The sequence below is a fragment of the Mycetomoellerius zeteki genome, unplaced genomic scaffold (genome assembly GCF_001594055.1).
Source record: "Mycetomoellerius zeteki isolate Tzet28-1 unplaced genomic scaffold, Tzet1.0 scaffold146, whole genome shotgun sequence".
NCBI lineage: Eukaryota > Metazoa > Arthropoda > Insecta > Hymenoptera > Formicidae > Mycetomoellerius > Mycetomoellerius zeteki.
The window spans coordinates 636,072-655,019 of NW_017256404.1; the positions used below are offsets into that span (position 1 = coordinate 636,072).

Here is an 18,948-nt window from a genome sequence, read left to right on the forward strand (position 1 = left end):
ACTTTGAAATATACGATACAATTTATGTAACGTATGCACAACGGTTCAAAAATTTCTACACGATCAAAAATAAAAAAAAAGTTGGATGCGAATAAATGTAAAATAAATTTGACGCAATATGTAAAAACGTTGCGTAATTTATCGTGCTCGCCGAATAACAGCGCTTCAATGAATGATTTAGATTGCGGGCAATTTTAAAAAAGAGAAAAAATACATTTTGACACTCGTAGCGCAGTATATTAGCGTAGTATGGTATAGTTTGAAATTAATCTCACGATAAGAAAACATTTCATCTCGATATCGGAACCGTATTTATTAGTTATTACCCAGAGCAGATTTGACACTGCCGCGGACTTTCCGGGAGATTACGAAACGAAATCTTTACTTAACAACGTCCGGGTTAGAGCAATCGTTGCGCAAGAAACGACGAATCATCAAGCATACACGCATGTATACGCGCGCGCTCACGCATATACGCTACACAATTAATATTTGAAAAATTAATAATGGAGCTATATAGTATATATAATGCCGCTTCTTACCGAAGCGGCCTCCTGCGTGCACCGCACCGCGCCACGAGTAAATCACGAAGGCGAGGTCCAACGTCCGGTCAGAGAGTAGAATGCCCTCGCGATAATAATTATTCTCCAAACGCAAGACTGGCAATTAGCATCTCATTGGCTTATTTCTCGCTTATGCTAATAGGAATATTATTTAAGCGCGTGCACGAGAAGGGTTGACCATCCTTCTCTTCCTCCCTCACTTCTTACTCTCGGTATCTCTCTTCGTTGCACAATCGGCTTCCTCTTGCACCCAATGCAGTCTCGCATACAGTTTAGTGGCCCGTCGCGTCGCTTCGCATTGCTCGCTTTACCGCTTTCCGTTGCGCGAAACATGACGTCTCGCCGCGTCTTTCTTTCCCCCGTACGTTCCGTTTACGACGCGTACTAAGGAGCCTCGAAGGAGCCGGGACACCGCGCCGTTCTGTCCGCCCACGTGGTGTCTCCTCGTGCGGTTTCCCCGTTTAGCACCATCAGGAAATTCCCCGCGATTTACTGGAACGTGCGCAGAACCGTCTGAGAGCGTGTCACTCTCTCGAACGTCTGAAACCGCTCGAAGAGACTCTCGTGCATTTATTTTGGAAATATTTTTTTTAATAAGTATTCTATTGCATTTTGGTCTAGACTATGCACGTTGTTATAGCACGACAAATTAAACTTTTTAAAAAATCAGAGAAATCCATCCCTTCGAAGAAGTATCCGAGAAATATCGTTGTTTCTCTTAGAACGTTTGATTAACCATTGTTAATAGTTATTTTTACAAATGCTCTTTATACATATGTGTTCAATTCAAGTGAGATTCTATTCTCGACTTTCTTTATCCGCATTGATTTTGTACAGCATAGTGATCACAATTGCGCCGAATTTGCTGCACTTGGAGCACTTTCATGCTCACTCAACCGTGTATAATGGAAATACTAGAGAAGAGAACCAACAAAACTATCTCTTCACTACGCTACTGACCGCTAACAACCGGCGAAGAAAACGGTAGAGTCTCACCACACTCGGCTCGGAAAGCAATCTCACTCGGCGACTTTTCCGTTCTGCGAAATTATCGGCAAAAAGCTTCATTCGATTGGCACAGGAGGGAGATCTTTGTCTCGGAGATAGAGAACGCGGTAGAAGAAAGATGACCGGAGGATGAGGAGAAGAAAAGAAGTCCGGAGTTCGAGAGAATCGAGGAGGAAGAGAACGGAAGGTCGAAAGGACGGAAGGCGGCGGAAGGAAGAGAGAAAGAGGGTGAAGTGGACGAGGCAAAAAGCGCGAACGTTACGTGCCTCTTCTTTACGATAGAAGCTCATTGCTCGTAGATTGCGATTTGCCACGGACGTAATGAAGCCACGCCACCTTCCGCCGGCCTTCCTACGGCAACCGGTAAACAACAACGCGCATGGTGACTGCACCGGCAGACGAGTGCAACGGCGAATATACCAGCCTCGAGATGTTCCTTTAGCGATCCATCGCGACAGGTTGGCCGCGCCAACGGTGGTAGACGATTCGAAAATTTTTATCTGCCGAACCCATTTAACTTCCTCGATTTACTACTAGTAACACCTGCCAGGGGCGGCTTTTTGCAAATGCGCGTCGAGAATAGCCGAGAGCAATGCACGTACAATCGGCACGAAAGACAACCCAAACGTCGATGAACTTTCGACCTCGTGGCACAAAAATCAAGACATAAATCAACGATGATACTTCTTTTATATGATTTGTACTTACATCAAAAGAGACAGAGAGAAGGAAAAGAAAAAAGTTACAGCAATAAATTTAAAAAGACTTCCAAAAGACTATTAAGACTTTACATAAAAATTATATTAATTCTGTGTGTTAGATATTTTGGACTTTTTTCTTTTCTTAACTTGCATTAGTGTTACAAGTAAATAAATAAAACATTTTAGCATTATCCAGGTTCCTACACATCCATGCTAATATTTTTAAATAAGGTCAGTCGACAGTTGTGACAGCCGTAAACGCAAGGTGCTGCCTTGCTCGAATATTTGTGACTCGATACGGTCGTGACAAGCCAGGTAACGGACATGACGTTTCGAAAAATTGTGGGCAACAGTGCGAGAACACGCTCAACGAAATGTATTTCTCGTTACCATTCTATCTTCCTCTCTTCCATGTAAAAAATCAAAACAAGAGCGTAACAACAATTCGGCATTAGCTCAACATGTGATTTTCAGAAATATAGTACTCGTATATGTTTAAATAAAAACTGTCTATGGAGAAAAAAAGCCGAAAATATTTTCGCAAAAATAATGACGATAAAAAGTACGATCTCCACACATAACCCCAATAAAAATATATATTTTTCGAATATATTCTTGTTAAACGAAACTAACTGATTCTGAAAGACAAACAAAACATGAGATAAATTTAATTCTACATACGTATTGATTCAAATATAAATGATAGAGATACATAATTTTTCTTCCCCTATTGAAATTACAATTTATTATTGAATCTTTCTCCTTGTACATACTGTATACAATTCTGTAACATTATTTAAATATTTTCCAACAAATATTTTATCAAATTCTTGTTAACTTTTCGTAATCCAATTTTGAATATGATATAAACTGTCGTATTTTAAATTTATTTTTTAAGTATAATAAATTTTATTTAATATATTTATATTTAGGTACCATATGATTACGTCATAATGTTGAGAAATTATTTTTTAAGACAAAAAAATACCAAAAACTTTTGCATATGAATAGATTCCAGAAAAAAATAATGACATCAGATTTTACCGAAATCACTTTTCAATAATTTCAAATTCTTTGTGAAAAATCTTGTGCAAAACACAATAAAGGCAAGAGAGATGGCAATGACTCCTCGAGGAATCCATAATGGCGGATCGGTCCTAAGTCTCCCTGACCATTACCACAAAGCTGCGTGTACACGTTCCTGCCCGACGAGAAAATACACGGTCGAAGTTATTTAAAAAACCCATTTCACTCCGTTATCTCGATCAGAGAACATGAAGGGTCGCCTAAAATATTTCTTCCTCTATGTTCCGCTGAAGTTTCGAATAAAATGGTCACTCGCTCGTCAATGAAAACAATACTATACAACATATTTAGATCTTTAATTAATGCGTCATAAATTGTGGCTAAAAATGACCTTTCGCTACAGCACTGTATCTATCCACAGTAGAACCATAATGTAACCATTTATTTAGTAAATAATGAAATTGTACATTTATTTTTTTTTTATTCTATCTGTTAATAAAGCAAAAATCTGGGATAATTGCAGATAGTTTCAACCATATTTAGGAAATAACAAAAGAATGCAGCATATGGCGGTTTGTTTTGGACAGTGGGACACACTGTTTTATCGTCCAGATATCATATAATAAATGTATCCGCCCACGTGAAACTCCGAATTCGTGTTCCGACCGGAATAACGACGGATGGAAGCGCGCAACGATAACGCTCCGTTAATTATTCTACTCGCTGGGAGAAAAAAGGTATGGAACTCTGGCGTTGATTCGCGCGTCGTAACCTTACTTCCTGACTCGTTATTTCGTTGTTCAAGTCGGCCGACCGTATTTGGATATCTCGACGGGCGATCGCTCGATGAAATTGAGCGATTAGACGTGCACCGGAGTCGTCAGGAAAGACGAAACGTGACTACGAGATTTCTCGCTATTTACACACCACTAAATCGGATAACGCGGTTTTGCGGTCCGGTTCGCTCGAAGCATCCTCGTCTTTAATTATATACACCCATAATTAATCGTCGATATTTTATCCAAACGAACGGGTCGCGTTTCGCGATTCTTGCGTTTAAATTTGCACGAATTTTGCAATGATTTCCGACGGGAAAACGAGCGATTAAAAGTGTCTCATGCACCGAGCGTGTTAATCGTGTATCGGATGATATTATATGCTATAGATGAGCGACATTGAGAGACGCAAAGGATATGTCGCTTACACATGCAGACGAATAAATAAGGAAATACTCACCAGCGAGTCTACCTCCGGATCCGCAATGTAATACGGCTTCTCTTGTCTTATCTGTAACACATAGACACATATATAAGTGCGTTAATAATTAGACCCAGCGTAATTGCGGTATTAAAGCTATACGGACGATCATATCATCTCGGTGCACATACATATATGCACACATAAGCACAACCAAACCCCGCACCACGCCGTTTCATCCTCATCTTCCCACTTCTTTTTTTTAAGCGATTTCCTTCGCGTGCTGCCTCTTAATTGGACCCCTACTGTTCAATTCGTACGTACAGAAACGGAAACGCGTCGGGGAATGCGATGGAATCCCGGTGGCAAATCGAAAAGGCAGACAGTAATGGAGGAAGTGAAGAGGCGGTGAGATTTTCAAACATTTTCATGGCGCCGTGCGTAATGCCCCAGAGAATGAAAACAAAACTTTCATATTTGGCATTTGAATTATTTATTTTACGATAAACGAAAGCAGGAAAAAGAAGGACTAACTGTAGGACTAATCTCTTTTCAACATCAAGATCTAAACGTTACTGTTCGAGCCGATAATATGAGATCTTATCGTTTTCTCTTTCTCTCTCTCTCTCTCTCTCTCTCTCTCTCTCTCTCTCTCTCTCTCTTTCGTTGTGAGATCAATTACGTTTACCACTGAAGAAACATGAGCTATACAAATAAATTGTCGAAATAAATTAATCAGAAAAGAAATAGATATTTCTTTATTTTGTTTCTCCTCGTGTTCTATATACTTTTACTTTACAAAAAATTAACGGAAGGTTCTTGAAGTTATTAGATAACATCGTTATTTGTTACCCGAGGTTGAATACGTTAACAGACCCCAAGAGACTTCTCAGACGGATTGAATGACTTCTCTCTTACAGTGTCGAAAGAGGGAAGAGTCGAGAAATGTAAGATTTAGTTGCTTCTCTATGAAAGAAAAAACTTCGGATAATGAAATATTGTCCGCACGCACGAATTTCCAGTCAAGAGCGCGTATTCATGAGCTAGAATTCTGAATGAAAGTTCTCGAGCTCTCCTGTTCCGATGTATTATAGATAATAAAGGCGTCTCATGCGACAAAAATACCGTCAACCGTACATAAGGGAGATAAGAAGAAGAACAGTTCTTACATAGTCCTGTCATCGCGCTTTTTCGACGGTCTCCGAGCAGCGAGGTAGCGCCATGCAGGTAGGCAAGATTACAAATTGTAAACAGCCTGTTCTATCTTCTGCGCGTCCCTTCTTCCTCTTACTTTTAATTTTATATACACAATTTTTCCTGAAGTGATATAGTTGTTTATACACTAACACGTAGAACTGACGCGTCTATAAAGAGGTTAGCAACAATTCGAGAAATAAAAAGATTCACAATGTCTAAAGTAATGAGAAATGGGAAAATTGACGAAATTAGTCGGCGTTTAATTCTACAATTATAGTTGCACAATATATTCCATCTAGATTACATCGTTTGTATAACAATATAGGAAATAACTCATTAGAATATTGAAACAGTGATGTAATATAGGTTTTCGTAAAAGGAAAAAACACGGTATCATCGTACGATGATGGCGGAGAAAATCGTTCTCGTACGAGAATGTTCGATGAGAAAACAAACATCGATAGATGCGTATAGAAACGTCAGCTTTTGCTGGCTGTCAGGCGCATAACTCAACGCGCGGCGGAGGCGGTAAAAATATTGTGCGATAATATTTAGAGAATGCTCTCGTTCCGGCATGCGGGGTGTCTGTTCGGGGGGGCGACCTCGTGTGCACGTACGAACACCACATGGAGGAAAATACACATGTGTATTGCGTACGTGGTACGTGGTACGTGGTGTGCGCCGATCCTGCCGAGAGATATACGAAGCAGCTGCTTTGGAGGCTGCTGCTGTTGCTGCTCTCTTGCCTCTACTATTGCTGCCGCCCCCTCAAACCCTTCGTAAAACCCTTCCCTTCTGAGCAATTCGAGAATTCTAAGTAGACTGGAACACGCGTGATACGAGCGAAAAATTTTCCAATTTCTTTCTCTTTTCATTTATTTCTCAATATTAAATACTCTAAATGGTATTGTACAACATTAATTAGCTTCAAAGGAATATCTTTTCATTTAATGTTCACAGTTGCGAAAAATTTTATGCAAATAAAAATGAACAGAAATAATAAAGATAAATCAATTTTAATATTTTCTTCGGCAGTTTTCATTATTTTAACTTTCTCTCGTACATCTTGCGATAACAATATAATTTTTAGTAGTTAGAAAAATAGCAACGTAATGCTAAATATTACATTTATCTTGTACAAGTTTCCTAAAACCAAAATAAAGAAAAATCTTCACTTTCTCTAACTTTCTCAAATAATGAAATCCTATTCAACATGAACCCTCTAACAAAAGAATAAAATAAAAGAATAAGATTTCTTCCGGGATCACAGACAAAGCAGGACTATGTATGAAAGACATTTGACTTTCTTAAATAGACTGGTGGTTGATTCCTTTTTTATATCTATTACAATCGTTAAAGTAAGTATTTCCGAAAATTCTTCACGCATATTATTGTTAGTTTGTGTACAGCACATAGAATGTAAAAAAAAACGATTTTTTGCAGAAATCGGCAAACATCAAAAACTAAAAAGAAAGGATGTTCTACACAATAGCACAAATGGTTCTAAGCTTTGGAGTGTACAAAAACAAGAAAATTTGCAGAGTAAACTTTCCTTTACTCGCTTTGACAAATACTCTATTTGGGCAACAAATATTTTACAATCTTTTCAAAAGTAGAAATATGCGTGACAGAAAATTAATTAATTTGAAAACTATCGTTTCTATTTCTCTCTATAATCTTATACGCACGGTGTTAAAGTCCGCTTTCATAATACTCTTTTCAGTGCAAGTAATTAACATGATTGTGAACTACCCAAAGTACCGAATACAATTCGACATTTAAATGTTAGTGAGAGTTAAGGAATGATTCTAAGTGATACGAATGTGACTGCATGGCACGTGTTTCTGTAAACGACATGACACGAGCGACTGTCGAGTCGCGAGGAGGAGAACCGGCAGAGCGCGTGATACCGCGTGATCGCTATTGCGTGGTAGCACACGTCAAAACGGGGAGATATTTACGCTAGAACGCGATAATTGCGAAATTGTAGCACGGCAAGACCGCTGGCGATAGTCGTGCGGCTCGTAACAACAGAATTAAACGTGTATACACGCCTGGTGTTGAAACAATTAAAACGAGAAAATCTGAAACGTGTTGGAAATGCACAAATCGAAATAGTTCTAAAAAGCTAAACTTACAATGGATCGAAGTCCTGAAATATGTTTTGTTTTACAAATATTCGCACCGACGTTAAAGTCTTAATGATCACATTAATCAAGACAGAACTTTTAATTATATACAACAATAGATAAGCAATTTTTATATTGTACGTATAATCGTAAAAAATATCAAAAGTACCGTGGATGACTTTGATCAACTGCTAAAAATTTCATGATAAGATACCAAATATTTAATTTAAATATCTTTTTAATTTGAATTTTATTAAACATACCGTTTTGGTTACATTTTAATATTCGATTAATTTCTAATTAAAATTTGATGATCACTGTAAAGTCCAATTCACCAATAGCATTGCAATAACATCGGATAACGGGAAACCGGTTCGAAAATATTATCTACCCACACTAGCGAGTTTTACATGGGTTTCGTTTACTTTTTTAGTTAATTGACCTCGAATCTTAAAATCGAAGTATATCTCGATAGCGTAGCATTTCTCGTAACGGCTTGTTAATTCTTTAGATCATATTATAGCGTATTATCAATGATTATCACATAAAGATTTCTCAATGTAAAAACAATTTAACGAATATAGTGTTTATATTTTTGTACATAAGGTCTTTGAATCATGGAACTGAACAGAAGGAAGTCAATAAATGTCACAGAAGAAAGAGAACCGACAGCTTTGAACAGAATGCATTCATCTAGTAATCATCATCAATGCAGGAATAGCATTTTATGAGGGTTTAATGTTACCAGAGATAGGTGCACCCTAATTATACCAATAAATCGTTACAGGATCTTTCTTCTTCGGTTCTTTCACTCACCTCTTTCTTTCTCTGTATTTGTGAGCACGACACGGAATCGAGATATCGTGATGAGTGCCCGCACGCCCACGTCTCCATATTCAGTACTTTGGCAGTTTCGACTCATTCAAAACACAATTATACAAAAGGAAGAATATCTCGCCCATGGTTAATAATAGCGACACATCATGCCTTAGCGATGCGCATATATAAATTATTAAAAATTGTCGGAAAAATATTATTTGGAATACCTATAAATAAATAGCTTTCTTAAGCTCGTACATATAATGCTTAACTGTCTCTCTTGTTCCTGTTAAATAATAAAAAAAATAATAGATTTATAACATGGTTAATCATAGATTTCCTTATGCAACAAAATTCTTTTAAAGTCAAGTCTTTATAAGTGGATAAGTATGGATCAAGGGCTTTTATTCATAGTCGAGCGAACATCGCGACGCTCATTTAACCGGCCAGATTCACGTAAAGGTCGGATGCACGGCCGTGAGGCGGCGAAGCGCAAGTAAATTTTTCGACGCGGTCGCCGGCGATGATCGCGAAAAAAAAAGAGGCGAGATGCCTCTTTTGACGGGTGAAAAAAAGGTGCAACAAAGGCACAGCGTAACGTAGCACAGCGGGGGTACACCCGATGGCACGTTGCAGCCAGGCAACGACGCCGAAGGTAACGAGTGCGAGAGCGAATCAAGATAGAGAAAGAGGACGCGAAAAGTCTATGGCGAGGGCAGGGAGCGGAGAGAGAGCGAATATAGAAGGGCAGAGAAGAGGGCACGGAAGACTGGAATATCGCGGCCCCATAGGGCACACGATGCATGGACCGCAGGGGGGGGGGGAGGAGGGGATAATAGTGGACCCATTGAATAGATCAATTTACAATGGCAGAAAATGAGCATTCCCCACTCCCATCTTGCATCGTATGCCCCTCTCGATGCCTCTCCGGCCCCCCTACTGCCATCGCCGCGTCGTGGTTCGACTCTCCACACTTCGGTGCTTCTCACGACTCCGACGACCGCCGTGGTCGGGCCCCAACTGAAGATCGCGCATGCGCCGTGCCCCACGGCAGCCATGGCGCATGCGTGCACGCACGCACGCACGCATAGTACGCACGCAACGAAACGCGAAATAATCTGCGCACAGCATGCGGCCCTTTTGTCGTACGGCCCTATCGCCGCGCCGCGGCGGTACTGATACACGGGGTGAGAAGGGGACACCGAGGGATACGAGGGCATGGCTCACACGGCGCGCCTCAGAAACCGCCGCAAGAGGATTGTCACCTGCTTATCTGCCGACGTGCATCGTCGCGTGTTGTGTGTGTGTGTGTGTGTGTGTGTGTGTGTGAGTAATGTGTAGTGTGCGTGTGCGTGTGCGTGAGATCTACGCGCCTAGTGACGGCCTTCAAAGGCAACGCTCGCTTGAATATCGATGCTTACGAAGTGTTGATTTGAGATGTATGATACATTGGAGATGCGTTCTCGCGTAAAAGAAAATAGGTATACAATACAGGTATTCCTAGAGACGATTGCATGGAACGCGCAAGAAAGAAAAATGGGATACGCTGATTTCAATTTAGTTAAATAGTTTCAAATTAATGCAAAGCGAATTTTAAGTTATTAAAATGATTATCGATTAAATATAGTAAACTAATGTTAAATGATAATATTAAATTAAAAATAGCCTTCGAATTTTTTCAAATCTTGATAAATGCTAAAAATTAATGTATTACTCGCATTGAAACAATTTAAGAATATCTGATTGAGATAATAAAAGTGTATCAGTTGACAATTAATATAAACTAATTATAAATCTCGCAAATAGATGTTTTATTTAGCGTGATACTGTATACACTCTAAATACTGTATAAGTGTATATAATTTTAATTATGATAAAATGTAACACAATTTTCTCTTTAATAGTTTCATCACTTTCATTTATCCAATTATATCCATTTCCTTTTCCGCGCGCGCGCGTTGACTGTATTATTATTAATTTATCGTTATTAAAAAATCAGGATACATATAGAAGAAAAGATTCTTACATGGGACTGTCAATTTCTGCTTTGATATTCTATAAGTTTAATCACGGAATTAACTTCGACGCCGAGGGGAAAAAAAGAAAAATATTCGAGTAAAAAACGGGATCATATTGAGATGATATACACGCACGGCATCGTCGCGGAATAAACGTTCCGTAGTCGTAAGCATTATTTTTCGCGCGTTTTGAAACGCACCTTATGGTGCGCCTTATTAAGATGCAAATATCATGTCAGTTTCGCAATGCCGCCGGGTATCTTCGACGGTATACACCAAGTGTAATAACGTCGACGCTCGTTCGTAGATAAATAATATAGAAACGCGAGATTCGCGATTTTTACGCGAGTTTCACCATGTTCCACTTCCTCTATCGAGGAAAAAGAGCTGAAGAAAAAGATACGCGTTCGATTATCTCGAAAATCTCGATACGCCGGAAATTTGGAACGTTCTTATCGTCTGGTGCTTTTCGGCATCAACAAGACAAAATAATGTATACATACGGGTCGCCACTTTATCCTACCTCGCGCCGAGGCTTAACTCTTATCGTTATCTCAGCATAGCGTTGCTCAAAGCCACTGCTACCGTATTACTGACACTCTATATTTAGGTGTAAAACTCGATGAATTTCTTTTCCTTCCAGCGATAATAATGCGTGAGCGAAATCGCGTGAACGTATTCGCGAAAATTCTTATGATCGTATATCTATCGTGCATACTGTTAAAACATATTATCTATTACCTTGGTTAAGAATTTGAATTAATGATGCATCGTGCATAATATAAAATCCTACGGTATCGGTTCAGTCGCATAATGCCACATGAAAATAACTGGAGGTTACAGCTATCTAACGGTGCAACGTAATGGGTCCGATACCCTTCAATCTAAATGTGCTGAATTCGTTTGCATCGCTTCACCATAAGCAAACGAACATGATAACATTTTTATTGCCCGTTCTGTCGCCTCAACTTAATATGTCGTCGTGAATGCTATATTTCTAAAAAAAATTACGTAAAAAAAAGCAGACAAAAGTGGATGAGCTTTCTTCATTACACTTCATTCAAAATATCATTTTCGATTTATTTCTAACTCTAATCACGTTTCTCGCAGCAAAAAAATTCATTATTCCCAGCGTAAACCGAGAGATTACATGTGTCCGTGCTACATATAGTTGAATATATCAACGCTTAGTTACATAAGTCATTAATTAGTTCAATATCTTTAAAGTAGAGCACTTTGAAGCATTCGAATAACAGGAAGAAAACGTGACACTTTCAAACATGAAATATTCATTCTTTTACTTTCCTACTATCGAATGACATTAGTCGTTCTAACCATGTATATCACGTTATCGATGCAAATGTCTGAGGCAAGGAAATTATCTATAGAAAACACGCGGAAACTCGCGTTGGACTGGTATACTTTCCAAGACCTTCGAATAGACCTACGTGCGCGATCTGGCACGCAGACGGCAAAATGGTATGTTTTAAAAGGTCCAAATCGTTTCACGGCATGCGGCCCCATGGGCTCTCGAGTTACCTACGCGTGTCCTTGGGGGGACCTGCCTCAGGTGAGTCGCTAGAGGGAAAGAAAAAATAGGAAGAGAAGAGAGCAAGAGAAGAGAAAAAACGCGGGCGAATCTTCTGCTTCGTAGCTAGAACGAGGCCCGTATACCCAGGCCCCAGGTCTTTCAACGGTAATCCTAAAAATAAGTCCCATGGATAGGCAGGGTTCTTCTTCTTCGAGGCTTAAGACACGCTAGCGAGTCTCGTGCGTGGATCTACTATGTTTCGGGACGGAGACGAAACGCGCGTCCTCGTGACTCATGCGAAGACCCGAAAATCCCTCCGGGACATTCTCTCACGGAAGAATCGTGCGACAGTTCGCCGAACAAAATTGTAAGATTTTCGCCAAGATTTCGTCCAAGGATCTTTTAAAACGTACCAAGGAATTTTTAAAGCGGCTCACAATTATAACTGTTATAACTATATTTAAAAAATCCTTTCATTTTTAAGTCAAGTAAGTCAGTCTGCAGGTAAAAAATACCATCCCAATCATATACGATCATTTATTAATTGTCCATGTAAATTTAATTCCCAAGAAAAGCTATATTTTTTCTACTACTTTATTCTATTAATAAATTCATAAATCTGATCATAATGTTACAACAGCGTAAATATACCTACGTCGAATAAGATTCGCCAATGCGATATGACATACATATATATCCATAGTCTACATATATAGTCTTTCTTTATACATTTAATATTCTGTACTTACTTGTTTTGAGAAAACGGCAATGTCCTCGTTGAAGCTTTCTGACGAACAAACGTCACCACCGGCTACACCGGGCTCGCGCGGTGTACACGTTGCCAACTCGCACTTTTCGAATATGAGTGCGAGAAGCGGGAACAGGGGGTGTCTGAAAGAAGAAGTGAGAGAATACGCTTAAAGATAACGGGAATAACGCAAGATGAGTGAGTGCGCGTACGGCAGATACGCGCGCATTATACTAACGGAGCGTACCGCATCGCCGTTTCGCAAAGCAGTGCCGATCTCGGTAAGCATGCTAATTAACACTGCAATCTTTCGAGCTTCTGGCCGACGGCTTCTGGCCCGATTTATTTCCGCGAAGAGACGATAAATTATTATCCGATGCTCGCGATGTTACATAACGAGCGTCGGCACTTGCGAAAGGAGGCGCGAAAATCTCGAACGAAACAAACTTGGCGTTCACGAATGTAATTAATTAAGATCGATATATAATTAGCAGATCTCGCGTGCGTGTATGTAGTAAAGAAATATACAGTAATAATGCTTCTTCGTCGACGACAAGAGTCTTAAAATATAGATAGACTAAGACACTCATACACTAGGCCTGATTCCCGCGCCGAAGAGGTCTCTTCGCGAGTGTTCTGGATGTCCGTGTGCCGGATGTCCGTAAATAGCGTTTCTCGAATCGTCGAGGCGTGGCCCGTGCGAAAAAGCGATCCGAATCGACACAAAGTCTCGTCCGCACGGCGGTAGACCGGCAGCACGTTTTTCTCTTATCCGCGTAGCGTTTTTCTCTTATCCGCGCGTGACCGACGGGGTGGGCCGCCTGTTAGCGCTACGAGGACGCAATTAACTCGGACAACCGTGGTGGCAGAAGAAGCAAAATCCGGCGTGAAGCGCTTAACCGAAAAGCAGGGGACTACTTTACTGCTATCCGCGTGGAAAAAATGATTCCGACGCCTTTATACAACCATTAGGTCGCTCCCTACATTTTGTTACGCGGAAGAAAACGACGTTGTACACGAAAATCCAAGATTGATTAGCTAATTACAAATTCTTATTACAAATTCATACATGTATTGTACATTCCTATATATTGCCCCGACATTTTTTCGCTCGAACCCGCGTTTTACGCAGAATAATTTTATATTATGTTTTCTGCAAGACGCTATCAGCAGTAATCAAAGAATACACACAACTTGTACTGTTTTTTCCTTAGCTCAATTTATAATTTATTCGTGATTCGTGAACGCGCCTCGTATATCCCGAAACAAATTGAATAATGATGAAAAATAATCGATGATAAAGGATGGTGCCTCTCTTGCCAATAACAACCAAAACAAAATAACACGTGTGTTCGTGGAAAACCGCGAATTTAATGGAAAGGACACGCTAAATAATGAAAACGGTCGCAAATCGTTCTTACTTTCCGTTAGGTTAATTTCGACTTGCGTCTTATCGACCACGATAAATCCAAACACGCATCTAAAGATACCACTCAAAATTTAATTACTGTAATACAAATCGATACAAGTCATTTAAATAAAATTCAATTAACTTATTTTTCAAATAAAAAAGGCTAAACATAAAATAACAATAAATAACTATGTATGATTAAAACCTAGTAAAAAATGCAAAGTGCTATCAAAAAAGCATTATTTATCGAGAATTCTTAAAACCATTCCAGAAATAAAAAGAGAGAGAGAGAGAGAGAGAGAAAAGGAAGAACAGAGGAGAAAAATGGAAGAGCTTGTCGTATTACTCGATACGACGTAATATTCCTTTGTGCGTATAAGCGCATGTTACATGTAAAGTACGGTTACCAATGCAGCATTAGGAGGATAAGATAAGATTAAGCTGGTGCCTGTGCAACATCGTTGCAACCAGGGCCTTAATATCGAGGTTTAAAGCTGACATAATTCTATGACGCTCTAGAATTATTTACTTATTGATATAATGTATAACCATTTTGCTATAACGTGCAACGGCTCACAGAGGAATTTTTCTGTTTAAAGTTTACATTACATTGAATCACTTATGTATATGAAATTTAACCTTAGTACAAAAGGCGGACGTATTTACGATTGCAGCTATGCAAATGCAATTGACGTCATTTTGAAGTTAAACGAAGCTTACATCAACTTCTAATTTGCGTTCGTATCATTAACATTTTACTTTAGAATTTGTCAAACGATCAGTTGTATGTAAATTAGAGACACAGGTGGACAAGAGATGATAAGAGTGTACATATAATCTAAATACACAACCCACAAAGTAAATTTCTACAAAACAACGCGTTTAATTTGTATGCACGTTTATTTCAGATGACTGTTACCGAATATAGTACTTGAAATTGACAGTGCTACCCAACAAATTACGCACAACTATCTAAAATATCACAGCAACTAGAAAATTCCTCAAACACGATCATTTTCTTTATCTCTTTTAAAGCACTCGACGATCTCAACAATAATTAATAAATGCAAAAATATATAAAATCTTTACTTAAAAAAAATTTTTACAAGTAAATAAATCATTAAACGTCTCTATATATAACTATATTCACTATATAAATAGGCTATACCCTTCTACTATATATGTATGTACGAGATGTATGACGACGTAGTCGGTTAAAAGTGACCATTGACACGGATTTTTAGCTCGCGGCTCGTCCCATGGGGTTATACAATTTCAAAGACGGCGATGAAACCCTAGAGGGGTCTCGGCCCCCGAGAGGTTCAAGGGAGAGAAAAAGAGAGAGAAGGAGCGGCGCGAACGTGGTAGCCGCCAAGGTGGAGGCGTTGTGTGCGCATGGTAGCGGGTCGCGTCTCGCGGCGTGGCGGACATAAAACGATTCGGAACGAATTTCGACAAATTGACGTGGCCGCCGCGAGCAACGTACTCTCCTGCGCGCCAACCTAACCGAACCGACCACCACACTGAACGAACCGACCAGGCGAAAAAAAGTCCCGTCGACTTTACCCCTTTCGCCCGCCATCACCGCGGTATAGTCTTACCTAGAAGTCTTTTTTTTTGCTTTCTCCTTGTCCATATCTCTATCGCCTCTACTTGCCGCGGTTCCTCCTCGGACTCTCTATCCCCAGCACTACGGACCGTCCACCATCGGATAATCGATTTAACGCAACGTCGCGCGGTAATTGTTAATTTAGATTTTTCGCTCGCTCCCAGCCGTATTGAAAGCTCTTCTGTCTCCTTCTTATACTTCTAATGAGATCCAAAGATAGCTAACGCGATTCATGAGATCGTTTTCGAGTAGATTAGGAAACGCACTAAAAAATCGCACGGAATAAAGTGATGGTAATTTTTTTGATAGTGTAGAATCAAATTCCACACGAATAAGATTTGTAATTCTCAACGCGTGCGATCTCGCCAATCTCGCTTAGTATTTTCCCAAGCTTCGCGAGGCCAATCGGAGTTTCCCCTTTTATACGCGGTCAGGAAAACCATTGAGTGCGTTACGAGCCGCGATTGAACGTGGCGGTACTTTAAGTGCATGTTTCTTGAAAACGCGGTCGCGCGCGGCGCAACAACAAAGTGCAACGTCGATGACAAACGACGGGCAGAAACGAGGTGTCAGAATGACGGAACCGCAAAAGGTAATGATATGATTGGGCCGTTGTACGCCGTACGGGGGGGGGGATGTTTGCGGTTTTGCGGTTTCCGCCCCTCAAATCGACGCCTCTTCCCTCTTTTTTCTCCCCCCTCTCTGTCTCTTTCTCTATGCCTCCCTCGCTCTCTCTTTCTATGTCTCTTATTGTTGTGCACAAATATCGTCAATTTCACGCTGTGCCGCGGTTTACGATTTGCTAAACGACACCGACGCGTTTTGATGCGCATGGCTTAATTTTGTTAGCGGCGTTGTAATTTTGAGAATGTCTTTCCATTTTGTCACAAATGCGAGAAGACGATACTAGTGCATGTAATAATCGCATACATAACCTGAGTCATCTCGAAATAACAAATCGGAAGAAAAAAAAGATAAAGATCAAAAGAAAGCCAAAGATTATAAAATGATACATAATTATTCTAATTTGCTGTCACTTATAAATCGCTTTTAAAGTATTCCGACTACCTAATAATTTCTACAAGACTCGTTGCTTGTAATAGGATGCATTACGTAAATAAATTCGCAATGTTTATTGATCAAGTCAGATAATGTTCTTATGCAAGCAAAAATTTTCAATAAAATCGTATTAATTTTCAGTTAAAAATCAAATATTTTATGATATAAGAAACAAAATAAACATTTCGAAAAAAATTTTATTTTTTCAATTTATAATATATTACTATTGATCCTAAAACCATATGTATTATCGATTACCATATAGGTAATTTTTATATAACAATTACTTTTTCCTTTTTTACAGATTGAAAAATCCTTTTCCAAAATTAAAGTATACGCATTAATACGTGTCTGTGAGGTAGAGTTTATGCCAAAAACGACAAAAAATTTTAAAATTAAGATCTTTACTATTTCTTAGTCCAATATACATATATATAGCGCTCTAGAGCTGTCGCATCGTGATAACATTTGCTTCGTATAAAAGTTGTACGATCTGTACTCATGAAATAGTAGTCCACAGACTAGTAGTTTACACGAAGAAACAACGTGGGAAGAATTCTTAGAATTGGACTTAGACTTAGATTTTAATTAAAATGTTATTGTTATACGACAATTTATGTGTATATATGCGTGAGATACCTATTGATGTAGTAGTATGTAGTGATATGTCAATGACATGTAAATCGTCTGTATTAAGTCCTCTCTCTCTCTCTCTCTCTCTCTCTCTCTCTCTCTCTCTCTCTCTCTCTCACTATGCTTAATCGTCTTTAAAATCCCCTTGAGTAAAAAATGATAAATAATAGTTAATATAAGATATCTGCAGCTTCTAAAATCTTTACATTTTGTAAACCATTGAGGTTTTAAGAAAATTACAAAAAAATTTGTCTGTAGGTTTCTTTTACGAATTATTCGTTGTATAAAAATGACGACTATTCACATTCTTTCGTATAGGAAGCCAAAGTTATATCAATTAAATCGCCAATTGTGAAAATAATATATCTATAGTTTTTATTATTTCACCAAGCAATCGATAATTGAACGATAATGCTTCTCCATCTGTCGAACGATATAAATTGTCGCTCGGATTTGCGTAAGACTCGCAAGACGTCTAATCCGTAAACGACCCCTTGCATAAGCCGCCAAGATTCCAGTGATTGGTTAGATTCATCTTCACATCTTACATCCGGTTCTTACATAAAACTTCACTAGGATAATTTCGACGTCATGATAAAAAAACCTATTAGATATACAACATTCTTTCTCCATATTATTTTAAACATTTATGAGACAAAGCCATATTAAAAATATATTACTGTACAATACTTCTTAATTACCGAATTAAGAAAATATTGAAAAATATATATGTTATTATTTAAATATTATTATTGAAAATTTAGCAAAACGCATAATAGTATAAAAAAATCGTATGTTATATTATTAAAAGTTTTATTTGTACATATGTAAAAAAATTTGTAAAATATATACCTCTATATTCTTATTTTATTGCAAACGTTAGTAAGATCCATCTTTATACATTTATGCAACTTGTTTTAAAAATCATCATGTGCGATGAAAAAAAATACATTAAGATGTCCATGACTTTTTTCTTTTTACCGCGCCTCATTACATTCGAGCATGAGCAGCATCAATCTCCTCGCACGTGGAAAGCCCCGCGCGCTTTAATAGACGAATTAATCGACTTGGATGAAACATGGGACAAAAATGGCTACGGACTCTGCAATTGAATGACTCAATCCGATCTTGCCAAAAGCGTATTCTAAATCGGAATACATTGTACCTATAGACGTGAATATTTTTAACATACAATTTTTTTCCATGCAACAGAAAAAACATACATGGTATAGTGTGAGGTCATAAGTATTTCCAAAAATAACCCAAATGAAAAAGAAAAATGTACATTTTAAAAGATTC

The 18,948-nt window shown here is 38.8% G+C and overlaps 1 protein-coding gene across 4 annotated transcripts in view; it reads right to left on the minus strand.

Moving 5' to 3' along the window:
* The window catches only part of hth (Meis homeobox homothorax), a 418,172-nt gene that overhangs the window by 347,352 nt on the left and 51,872 nt on the right, over nt 1-18,948 (minus strand). For all 4 annotated transcript variants that reach the window (XM_018462843.1, XM_018462842.1, XM_018462840.1 and 1 more), the window contains exons 3-4: nt 12,939-13,080; nt 4,535-4,585 (exon numbers count right to left, since the gene is read on the minus strand). In XM_018462843.1, coding sequence (XP_018318345.1) covers nt 4,535-4,585; nt 12,939-13,080 — 193 coding nt within the window. The remainder of the gene's footprint in view (nt 1-4,534; nt 4,586-12,938; nt 13,081-18,948) is intronic.